Source organism: Rhamphochromis longiceps, linkage group LG7, assembly GCF_057381845.1.
Source record: "Rhamphochromis longiceps isolate RC_006_pf linkage group LG7, R_longiceps_female_GT1.1, whole genome shotgun sequence".
NCBI classification, from domain to species: domain Eukaryota; kingdom Metazoa; phylum Chordata; class Actinopteri; order Cichliformes; family Cichlidae; genus Rhamphochromis; species Rhamphochromis longiceps.
This window is the reverse complement of record NC_140563.1, coordinates 59,858,389-59,871,198: the sequence shown is the minus strand read 5'-3', so window position 1 is coordinate 59,871,198 and position 12,810 is coordinate 59,858,389. Positions and strand designations below refer to the sequence as shown.

The 12,810-nt window shown below is 39.4% G+C and overlaps 1 protein-coding gene across 2 annotated transcripts in view; it reads right to left on the bottom strand.

Annotated features, from left to right (window-relative positions):
* dennd1a (DENN/MADD domain containing 1A) overlaps positions 1 to 12,292 on the bottom strand; it is a 41,364-nt gene extending 29,072 nt beyond the window's left edge. For both annotated transcript variants that reach the window (XM_085414623.1, XM_085414624.1), the window contains exons 1-5: positions 12,135 to 12,292; positions 7,816 to 7,880; positions 4,010 to 4,053; positions 3,717 to 3,766; positions 2,673 to 2,792 (exon numbers count right to left, since the gene is read on the bottom strand). In XM_085414623.1, the coding sequence (XP_085270749.1) occupies positions 2,673 to 2,792; positions 3,717 to 3,766; positions 4,010 to 4,053; positions 7,816 to 7,880; positions 12,135 to 12,151 (296 nt within the window). In that variant the 5' untranslated portion in view covers positions 12,152 to 12,292. The remainder of the gene's footprint in view (positions 1 to 2,672; positions 2,793 to 3,716; positions 3,767 to 4,009; positions 4,054 to 7,815; positions 7,881 to 12,134) is intronic.
* Positions 12,293 to 12,810: the final 518 nt, after the last annotated feature.

Sequence of the window (12,810 nt, the reverse complement as noted above, 5' to 3'; positions counted from 1 at the left end):
TTTTATGGACAGGATTTCTAGGCGCAGCCAAGTGGCGGAGGGCTTTCGCTTTGGTGGCCTCAGAATCTCATCTCTGATTTTTGCAGATGATGTGGTTCTGTTGGCTTCATCGGGTGAGGGCCTCCAGCTCGCACTGGAACGGTTCGCAGCCGAGTGTGAAGCAGCGGGAATGAGGATCAGCACCTCCAAATCTGAGGCCATGGTTCTCAGCCGGAAAAGGGTGGAGTGCCCACTCCGGGTCGGGGATGAGTTCCTGCCCCAAGTGGAGGAGTTCAAGTATCTCGGGGTCTTGTTCGCGAGTGATGGGAGAAGGGAGCCGGAGATCGACAGACGGATTGGGGCTGCAGCTGCAGTAATGCGGACGCTGCACCGGTCCGTCGTGGTGAAGAGGGAGCTGAGTGTAAAAGCTAAGCTCTCAATCTACCGGTCGATCTACGTCCCTACCCTCACCTATGGCCACGAGCTGTGGGTAGTGACTGAAAGAACGAGATCGCGGATACAAGCGGCAGAAATGAGCTTCCTCCGAAGGGTGGCTGGCCTCTCCCTTAGAGATAGGGTGAGAAGTTCGGCCATCCGGGAGGGGCTCAGAGTAGAGCAGCTGCTGCTCCACATCGAAAGGAGCCAGCTGAGGTGGTTCGGGCATCTGACAAGGATGCCCCCTGGGCGCCTCCTGGGTGAGGTGTTCCAGGCATGTCCCACCGGGAGGAGGCCCCGGGGCAGACCCAGGACACGCTGGAGAGATTATATCTCTCGGCTGGCCTGGGAACGCCTTGGTATTCCCCCGGATAAGCTGGAGGAGGTGGCTGGGGAGAGGGAGGTCTGGGCCTCTTTGCTTAGGCTGCTGCCCCCGTGACCCGGCCCCGGACAAAGCGGATGAAGATGGATGGATGGATGGATGGATGGATGGATACACGTGAAGACAACACGGATTCAACCATGTGGTAACATTCAAGAGAACATTTGTATCTTTGGCATCAGCTTCAATTTCATTATTACAGTTTCATCATCATACATTTGAATATTAGTTCCAGTAAAATGGTCAAATGGACAGTTCTCTGTAGATCAGGGGTTCATTAACCTCGTACTCAGGCTCAGCAGTTCAAGCTTTCTCTCACACTCAAAAAAAGCTCTTGTTCAGGAGACAGAGCTCAACCACTACTCCCAGCCAACTAATGTGACATTAATTGCCTGGTAGTGGCGATTGGGCCCATGCTAGGTAGGCTCAGATGGACATATCACAACGGATTTAGCATGTACTTACTGTAAGTACATGCTTATGTTTCTTTTCAGTGATTGTTATAACTAGCTAGTATTTGAGTAAAGTGTTATCTGTAACTGGCAACAGCTGTGATTGCCCAGCTTATCATAGACATAGCAAAGTCTTTGATCAAGTTGCAGAAATTAGGTAGCTAAAGCATTAGCTAAAAACAAAACAAAAAAAACCCACCAACAACAACAACAACACACATTTATAGCAATCACTGCAGGATTTGATATCTGAAACTGAAGGATCTGAAGGATAGGATAATCTGAATTAGTTTTGAACCTACATACCTCTGGCTCATTATACAGCTGGAAAAAAAAGAAGAAGCTGAAAACAAGGTTAATGGCAATATAAAAAACTACTGCAATTCCCTGTACACAGGTTTAGGCACTTCCACACCCTTTAATTTGCAAATGGTTCAAAATACAGCTGCTTTAATTTAACTGATTCAAAGGAAAGACAGTATATTACTCCTGTTTTAGCTCAGCTGCACTGGCTACCTATGAAGGTTTAAATACATGAAAAAAGTTTAGTACTTGTTTTTTAACGTCTTCATAGATTAGTGCCACAATATATTACAGAACTTTTAATTCTGTCTTTTGCCTCCAGGTCACTGAGATCAACATCCTGTTAGTTTTCTGTCAGTGCCTCACCCAAAAACTAAAGGCAACTAGGGCTTTGCAGTTACAGCTGCTAGACTCTGGAATAGTCGGACACCCCATACTGGAAAAAACGAACACTTTTAAATCAGCTATAGACGTACCCATTTTCAGCTGCTTTTAGTCAAGTCTGAGGTCCATTTGACTTGACGTTTCACTCCTGTACTGGCTGCTCTTCCTTGGCTCGCTGTTAAATCTAAACAATATTTTTTTTAGATTTAACAGACAATCCCAACTGGTTGCCCTAAATGGCCCTCTCCGTTTCTGTCAGGGATTTCTTCCTGTTAAAAGGGATTCTTCCTTCTTACTGTCACCAAGTGCTTGCTCATGAGGTGTCATCTGATTTTTTTCATTATGATTATAGGGTCTTTACCTTAGAATATAAAGGTCCCTGATGTGACGGCTGTTGGTTTTTCACTATATAAATTAAACTGATTTGAATTGAATTGAACTTACTAGGATGACTAATTTTTAAAGACTGCAAATAAAGTATAATCACAGAAAATTCAAAAGCTAAAGAAGATGCACGGGCGAGATTCTCAGTCTGATGTCAATTTGTTATCACTAGTGGAGATAACAAAATATGTACAGTATCTTACTGCCAAATTTAACATCTCATCAAAAGTCAGGCTTATTTGTTTTTCTAGACCTTCTTTTATTTGGCAATAAAACAGTTTTATATCAGCTTTTCACAAAAAATCCACAATACAATGAACGCACACCCCACACTCACCTATACACATACTTACCTAAGAATACAGTAGCAAGTGTGTGCACCTGACGAGAGGCGGCAAAAGCCAAACCTCTGTTTGCTCTCAATGTCAGTCAACACAAACGTAAAGTTCTGGCCAACTTGGTTGACAGAAAGACTGTTGGTTGAGAGAGGAGGAGAAGACAAGACTAAGTCCTTTCCATAAGATACAGATACACAAATAAACAGAATATATAGACAAACAGACTTCATATAGAATAAAACGGACATCTGTTAATGGTGCCAAATAAAACTTAATAAAAGCAGAACAATCAATGAATGAATGCTGTTTTATTTGAGCTTAGTTTAGTGGACAGTCTTTAGGCCAGCTCCTGAACTCCCATCAGGTCTGAATAGTTTTAAAAAGATATTGGCGGCAACTGGTGGTATTCCTCAGCCTCCTAGAGATACACCTATGGAATAAAATTTCGAAATCCTACTTCGCCTTGTTCTCAAGTTATCGCATTCACAAGATTTTCAGAAACCTTGACCACTAAGGTTGACATCAAGGTCACTGAGAAACGCATCTAAGATTCTTAGTAGATGAACATATGGTATCAATTTCAAAATCCTAGGTGACTTTCATCTTGATGTTTCGAGTGAGACATTTTGAGACTTTTATGTCCAAGTCAAGATATGACATCCATGTTTTACTGAAAAAGGCAATCAAGCATTGTCACCTATTTAAATCAAACAGGCAAAAATGGACTGTTTTAGCATTTATACTACAGCACCTAACAAAAGCATTGTATTATTTTAATTTCCCCAAACCAACATCTCAAAATGACCCATCTTTAGCTTATAACAACAACATCTAACATTACTTTTTTTCCCCTCTTGTTCTTAGTGTGGCTAAATACTGTATATAATTTTGCTAATAGCCCAAACGAGCCAAAATACTATAGCATTTAATAGTGTCATTAACATAAATAATAGTGTACCAGCACCAAAAACTTCATTGAATACCCACAGCAATGATTTTAATTCAATTCTCTTAGATTTAATCAACCCTATGTAGGTGCAGATGTGTATGTGTGTATACCTGTCCATGCTGAAAGGGAAGCAGAACTTGGACACAGTTTTAAGAGTTTCCTGTGGTACAAAGAAAGGGATTATAAAGTACATTAATCCATGAACAAATTTAGAGGGGCTCAAATGGAACATGTAATGTGAAGCTATCCATAGAGAACAGTGTGCATAGAGGCATTTACATTATTGACACTACATAATAATTAAAAATTACATAAAAATAATGCTTGTCAAAGAGAAAAAGTGAAAGCATGGTATGTACAACTGTAGAAAAGTACAATACATAAAAAAAAGAAAATGTAAGACCTGATCTCTGTAGTCGTCGGGAAACTGCCGACGAACCTCTGGCCCTGTTAGAAGCATACAGACAGAAAATGACTTCACTGAAATCACCAGCTTCCTTTCAACAAGACAACCCTAAAGACTATGACCCAATCCATGAGGCTTAGGGGTTTCCCCACTTTCAGTATATGTATGAGGAGTCGCTGGCAGACACATTCAGTCTTGTACGCACATGATCTCTTAGTTAATTTCTGCACCCTTAACTCACAGTGCTGTGACATTAAACCTTAAGAGGAAAAAAAAACTATGAAAAATCTTCTTTCATCATCTTTTTTTATGTTTAGACAAAATATGCAAATTAATTATCTGAGAGTTATCACTCACCCCTTTTGTAAAAGAGAAACCTGACTGACTTTGAATTTAAACAGTTATTCTCATAAGAAAAGAAAAAAAAGCAGAAAAAGTACAAATAAAAAATTGAACAAATCCAAGTGACCCAAAAATTTGCAGTTCACATGCATGAACTTGAGTGACATCCCATTCTTAATGGGTTTACTATGATAACAGCTTCAGCTCTTTTGGCAAAGCTTTACACGATTTTTAGGTTAGGTGTTTATAGGAATTTTTGACCAATCTTCCAGAAGGGCATTTGTGAGGTCAAACACTGATGTTGGACAAGAAGGCCTGGCTCACAGTCTGCCCTCTAATTCATCCCAAAGGTGTTCTGTCGAGTTGAGGTCAGGACTCTGTGAAGACCAGTCAAGGTGTTCCATACCAAATTCCCCCCATCCATGTCTTACGGACCTTGCTTTGTGCATTGGTGCACAGTCATGTTGGAAAAGGAATTTTTTATTTTGTTGCTACACCAAAATCATGTCTGCACTCATCAGCAGATTTGATCATCACTGTATGTTCTGCCCAGGAGGTGAGCTTGAGCTTTACTGCAACATGTTGAGTGCTGCACTGTTCCCTCATATGACAAGGGAGAAACAATGTAAGCAAGGGTATAAATCCCCCTTACAAATGACACTTCTAATATAAGCATTCTGCTTAAAACAGTAAATAAAAAACAAATGGATATTGCATCTTGAAGACTGCAGTTTCATCATTTCCTCTGCAAACAGGATAAAATTCTTAGAAATACAGCCAACAACCTCTCCTCGGTATCCAGGAAATTAGTCACTTGCTGCAGATAAAAAAACTTTAGAGACAGAGTTGAGATATATCACCATAACTCAGCTGGTGCCATCATCTTAACCTCTTGAAATGTTCCTACTGACATAACTTTTTTCTTGCTAGCCAAAAATTATGAAATAATCACAAAATAAAATTAAAGTTTACAATAGGGCTGAGCCATATCATACCGTTCACAGTAATACTGGTATAATGTTGGGCAACGATAAGAAAATGAAATATCGTGATAGAATATGGGTAAAACGTGCATGCACAGTGTCTTTGTTTTCATACACACATGGCGGAAAAAGCATGGCAGCGACGGAGAATGAGAAGGGCGAAAGCGGATCGTTGAATGAAACAGATGAACCAGAATTGGTTTGTAAAAATGCTGCAACTTCAGTGTAGAACTGGTTTAGCTTTCGTCCGTCAGATACACAACAAAGCACTATTTTTGGTAGAGCATGCTAGCAGGCCGTCTTTATTACCGTGTTTTTTGGAAAATACGGCACACTTAAAATTAATCCTTTGATTTTTCTGAAAATCGACAGTGCCCCTTATAATCCTGTGCGCCTTATGTATGAATTCTGGTTGTGTTTACTGACCTCTAAATTATTTTATGTGGTACACATCTGTCAAAATCTGTCAAATGTTTCAGTACGACTTTGCTAAGCTACGAACCCGCACCGCTTGATGAATTGTCAGAGCATTACGGCTATCGTAGGCAGGAGCCTCGCGGAGTGATACGTACTGTGCTTCAACATAATATTATCGTATTGTGTGTATAACCTCTTTTTAAGTTTTGTGGATATTATACATGGTTATGCTGAGGATATGTCGGCCAATTTCCACTGGAAAGGCCTTTTGGTTAAACTGTCAGCAAGGAATTTGCATTTGCACTGTTAAATTTTTATATTACTTTAATGCACATAAAAAACAGCTGCTTGTTTAAGTGAAAATACATTGCTGGGGTTTTCTTTGCACTATAAAGTTGTGGAGTTGTAAAGTATTTTGTCTAGTGTCAATTATATTGTCAGTTATATCGTTATCGCAAATTTTCAAATGTATATCGCTATAAATATTTTTGGTCATATCACCCTGCTCTAGTTTACAAAACAGTACACTGGCACAGGACCCTTTATGTACTAATCCGTGACTTATTGTCAAGATTTCATAATTACTATAACCAACACCCCAAGGTTTGGGCCATTCCACTCTATGTGTGGGCACACTTCATCAACAGATAGGACAGAAGAAAAAAAGAGCAATTTCACATTTCCACATTACCAGAAATCTATTAAAAGTAGTGTAAGGGAAGTGGTAGTGACAGAGATATTGACATGATAAAGCAGTGTAGTTTGTTGTCTGCTGCAAAACGTGTAAAAAGTGTACCAGAGAACTATCCACAGTAATATGCAACAAATGGTGTGGCCCTTCTCTCAACGTTTTGGAATAAGTATGAGATTGCACAAAGAGACAGGAGGCCTAAATAGCTAGCTTTATTCCACCTTCTCTTTTGGGAAAGGGTAGGCTCGACTTTATTTTTCCTGCGGAGGCTGAACATCCTCTGAAAGCTGCTACAGATGTTGTATCAGTCGGTGGTTGCTAATGCAATTCCCTATGCTGTGGTCTGCTGGGAGAGCTCTACCAAGAAGAAGAACAATCACTGGCTGAATAAAATAATCAAGAAGGCAGGCTTGTTTGTTCGACCCTGTGGTGGCAGTGTTAAAACAGAGAATGCTGTGTAGTTTAAAGTCAGTTGTGTACAGAGAAACTGAGGAGGTCTTTGGTTCCCCAGGGGATCAGACTGCATAAAACATTGGAGGGGAAAGTGCATTAGGTTGGGTAAAAAAAAAGTCCCAAGAAAAATATTCGATTCCAACTGAGTTTTTTTTTCTAGTGTTAGAGAATGGAAGGTAGATAACCAGCAGTGAAAATTGTATTATGAGCAGATGTGGATACTAAGGATGTGTGCAAAGAGTCAACTAGACTACTAACTGTTAATAATGTGACTAGGCAGTACCAGATGTAATACTCATTTAATCTAATTGTTCACATTTTAATTGACGCCCAAACTCGGCAAACTGTTATGTTCTAAGTGTTATACAGCTGTCTTCCACCAGATATACCATAATTCAGTGAATAAAACAAACAACAAAACAATATCAATACAAACAATATCATCCACCAGGACGACTCAAGAAGAATGTGATTACTGGTTTCAAATGCCTTTATTTGGACAACTTTTGGAATTGTCCACTAAATGGTTCTCAAATGTAACAAGATATCTGAGTGTTTCTTAGTCTTAGACTAGTCATCTAGTCAAACTTTATTTCCTTGCTAAGTCAGCTAAGAAATTAGTTGGTTAGAACATTTCTAGTGGATACTATGATGACAAGAACTATAAAGATATGATAAAGATGATAAATCGATTTATTTTCCACGTTAATTAAGTACGTCTGGTTTGGTCAGGGTATTTTTATAACTATAACCAGAGAACATTTTGTGACTAATGCCTTGAAAAATTCTGGTAATTCTAACCTTGAAGGGGTTCTATGTATTGAAACATATTGGATTTTACATTCATTATTACTTGTTTATGTACACCTAGTTCCATGATCAATATGTAAAAGAAAATGTAATTTTTAAGGACTTACCAGAACTGTGGATGCCTGGGTTGGCCACCTCCATATACACCTCAAAGGTAGACTCAGGGTTCTCCCTGCAACAAATAATAAAAAAAATAGCTTTATGGGCGCCAGTTTAGTTCAGTTAGATGAGCAGGCGACCATATGCAGCATGGCTGAGAGCGGCTGGCCCCAGGTTTGAGTCTGACCCACGGCCCTTTGCCACATGTCTCCCCTCTCTCTTTCCCGTCAGTTCTCACTGCATCCATCTAATAAACCCAAAAACAAAGGCCAAAAAATATATTTGTAAAAAAGCTTTGTTTACTTATGTTGCATACAAAAATGAAAGAAAATATAACACAAGAAACATATAACCAAGAATTAGACATCCATCAAAAAGATGAAGGAAGAAAACTGGTAAAGGACACTGCAAAGTGGCCTACACGAAAATTGAAAGAGCAGCAGGAATTTCTGGTAAGTACTGTAGTATTAATGTTTCTCATGGTGTCTGTGCACATATGTCGAGATCTGTCCACCATATTGGGTGTGATACCACAGGGAGAAATATTCCCAGACTGACTGGCAGTGGTTCCTGGAGGTTACTGGCTTTGGGAGAAAATGGTTGCAAAGAAGGTGCTCCACCAAAGACAGCCTAATGATTGCTTTGGTTAAGTGACTGCTGAGCTACAGCCAGGAGGTAGAGCAGGTCTCACAGCATATAGGGAGTGCAGAATTATTAGGCAAGTTGTATTTTTGAGGAATAATTTTATTATTGAACAACAACCATGTTCTCAATGAACCCAAAAAACTCATTAATATCAAAGCTGAATGTTTTTGGAAGTCGTTTTTAGTTTGTTTTTAGTTTTAGCTATTTTAGGGGGATATCTGTGTGTGCAGGTGACTATTACTGTGCATAATTATTAGGCAACTTAACAAAAAACAAATATATACCCATTTCAATTATTTATTTTTACCAGTGAAACCAATATAACATCTCCACATTCACAAATATACATTTCTGACATTCAAAAACAAAACAAAAACAAATCGGCGACCAATATAGCCACCTTTCTTTGCAAGGACACTCAAAAGCCTGCCATCCATGGATTCTGTCAGTGTTTTGATCTGTTCACCATCAACATTGCGTGCAGCAGCAACCACAGCCTCCCAGACACTGTTCAGAGAGGTGTACTGTTTTCCCTCCTTGTAAATCTCACATTTGATGATGGACCACAGGTTCTCAATGGGGATCAGATCAGGTGAACAAGGTGGCCATGTCATTAGTTTTTCTTCTTTTATACCCTTTCTTGCCAGCCACGCTGTGGAGTACTTGGACGCGTGTGATGGAGCATTGTCCTGCATGAAAATCATGTTTTTCTTGAAGGATGCAGCCTTCTTCCTGTACCACTGCTTGAAGAAGGTGTCTTCCAGAAACTGGCAGTAGGACTGGGAGTTGAGCTTGACTCCATCCTCAACCCGAAAAGGCCCCACAAGCTCATCTTTGATGATACCAGCCCAAACCAGTACTCCACCTCCACCTTGCTGGCGTCTGAGTCGGACTGGAGCTCTCTGCCCTTTACCAATCCAGCCACGGGCCCATCCATCTGGCCCATCAAGACTCACTCTCATTTCATCAGTCCATAAAACCTTAGAAACACCAGTCTTGAGATATTTCTTGGCCCAGTCTTGACGTTTCAGCTTGTGTGTCTTGTTCAGTGGTGGTCGTCTTTCAGCCTTTCTTACCTTGGCCATGTCTCTGAGTATTGCACACCTTGTGCTTTTGGGCATTCCAGTGATGTTGCAGCTCTGAAATATGGCCAAACTGGTGGCAAGTGGCATCTTGGCAGCTGCACGCTTGACTTTTCTCAGTTCATGGGCAGTTATTTGGCGCCTTGGTTTTTGCAATTTTGAGACTGCTGCATCCCTCTGCAAGATATCTCACTATTTTTGACTTTTCTGAGCCTGTCAAGTCCTTCTTTTGACTCATTTTGCCAAAGGAAAGGAAGTTGCTTAATAATTATGCACACCTGATATAGGGTGTTGATGTCATTAGACCACACCCCTTCTCATTACAGAGATGCACATCACCTAATATGCTTAATTGGTAGTAGGCTTTCGAGCCTATACAGCTTGGAGTAAGACAACATGCATGAAGAGGATGATGTGGACAAAATACTCATTTGCCTAATAATTCTGCACTCCCTGTATATACCTTTTTACAAGAAACTCACCTAGAAGACAGTGAATATCTTAGGCTAAAAACCTAGTTGGGTGGGTCAAGTATGTTTTTCTTCTTTCACAGCAAGTAGTAGCATAGGTGTAGCTGTATTAATACATAAATGGTAAAGGTTGGTAAAGTGAGCTAGAGATAAATATGTGACAGGTTTTGATTTTTCAGGGAGTCTTACATGGTGAGGAAATTACCATTATGAACATTTACTGTTCACTAAATTATTCTTCAGAGTTCATACTCAAAACATTTCCAAAATTTGTAGAACTATCCTCAACAAAGGTCTTGATAGGAAGAGATTTCAATCGTTTATTTAATCCTTTAGTCGACAAACATCCGCTGTGAAACAGACTGTGGGCAGGCACAGGGGTTTGGCGCATTTGAGAATTATGTCTAAGATCTACAGTTCCTCATCATCCATATCGCCAGACAACAAGGCAAAGCAGTGGAAATCTTTCTGTCAGATGACATCATTTATCCAATGAAAGAATTGAAATTTGTTGTAGACCATGCACTGTGTCTTGGGTTTTTTTTGTCTTTTTATTTTACACATCGCCCCAAAGTTCAGGGATTGCAAGGGGTGGGTTTAAAAAATTGATTTTCCTATTCAAATCAGTTTTAGTTTGAATAATGCAATATCGATTCATTAAATCCTGAATTGATTTTTAAATATATTTATTTAGCCAGAAACACCAGAATCTCAGCTTAAAGCTCACAAAACTATTTCAAAAAACCACCAAAGAGTTATAACACCAAATGATTAAAGAGCAGGTAAACACATTCCACAGAAAGATGTAAATGCAAAGCACAACCCGGCGGCACGAACACAGACAACTCATCGGGTGCTAAAAGTCGACATCTCACAGATTCTGAAGCTGCAGGTTTGTCACCCTCCGACCAAAATTCACTGAAAAAGCAGCAAATGAAGATCAAACTACGCTTCGCATTTGAAAAATATTTGTCATAAATTCCCACAGGGTACTTCCAGTTTACCACCAAAAATTTGTGTTTCTGCATTATTCACTTGCTTACTAGGCACCAGTCTACCGTTGTGTGTGGTGCTGTCGACTTTTTTTTTTTTTTTTTAAATGAACTCCGACCAGAAAGCCTAATTTCTGCTGTTCAATACCAAATAAGTGTAAACTTTTACAAAATATGCCAAATTGCAAAACGCTGAGCTATGTCTTTAATAAAACCTATGTAACTTAGCTCTGCTTCACTTCAGCAGCATCAGGTAATGTTTATCTGTTGATTCATGGATTTCTTCTGTTTTTGACATTCTGCAGAATATTTTTAAGCTGGTTATCTGCTATAAAAAGCCAGGCCAGGAAAATCTCCTTTATGTTTTTCTGTGTTTTATCCTCAGCTACTTTGACACAAAGGCATCTGTTATGATGCTTACACCTCTGATACAGTCTCACAACTGTCAGCTTTGGTTTTATACATAGACATAAAAAATTTTAAGTATATGGATATATACTGATAAATTATCATAATTATAATATGTCTGACTGTCTGAGTTAAATTGAATCGAATTGAAATCTTGAAATTGAATTAGTTATAGTAATGAGTGATGATATCCAGCCCAAACTGTAAGGATTGTTCTTAAAAAGCAGGCAAAGTAGGGCCTCCACATAACCCTACTAACATGGTGTCTCAACACAGTGCGGGACTTTTCTTACTAAATCTGTCCTTATAGTGATATAAATCTCATAAATACACCATATCTGTATACCAAAGCCAATCTATAGATCAGTTGTCCTTTTCTATCATGCCACGAGAGTAGCCTGCAGTCATCGTCTCTGCTGCACTTCTCAGTCCTGAAAAGTAGCATCCGGTTTTGGGGGAAAAAAAACATCTAATGCAGTTACCATGCTTAAAGTGGCTACATATCCACTCACTGTCAGTCACCGCTAACCGCGCGGAAAGCTTTGAGTTACTAGTACACCTCAGTGTCATTAAAAATATATAAATAAAAGGTTCTTATTTTTTTGTTTTGTTTTCCAGGTCCCTTCAGTGTTTTTAGCCAGGGCCTCATACTCTACGATATCTTCTCCATGACTCTGTGGAACACTGCTAACACAACAGTTTTAACTAACGCACCGAGAAATATACTTACTTGATTCGAGACCCCATCCTCTATTTGGTCTCCCCGCCGTGGCTGGCAGCAGACGCGTCACTCCGTATTTTTCTCAAGCTAACCTGCCCGTCACACACAACAGTACACCGCCATGGTGAATCGCCATGCGTAAGTCACGCTCCACTTTGTGCCGCTCCTGGGATTTGTAGTCTTCTAAATAGAAGACGTGAATGTCAATAACATACAGCTACCTAGTATTAGAAACTACAGCTTCCACAATACGTACAAGACGATTGGGTCGCGTGGTGCTGTAGCCGATAAAGTTTCTGTTACTCAGCATTTACTGTAACGGTAGCTCCAGTGCAGTTTATTACATCATTTTGAGGTTTTATAGCTAATAATTAAAAACAGTTTTGGAGATAATTTATAGTTTAATATAAAGTAGTAATATTTTCTACCAATATTAATTTTGAAATAATCTAAAATATAAATTATATTATTTATGTCACAAACATTTTGTTTTTAAATGTAATGTAATGTAAAAGGAAAATAAATGAAAATGACAGCTACGTGGATTAACAAGAGGAAAAATTGGGGCGGATGCTCCAAAAAACAGCAGATTTGTGTGTCCTGTGTTTTTTCCTACAGTGAAGCTGTTTTTTCCAAAACACTAGAGCAAAATAGAAAAATGATAAAACAAAAATTCCCACAAAGT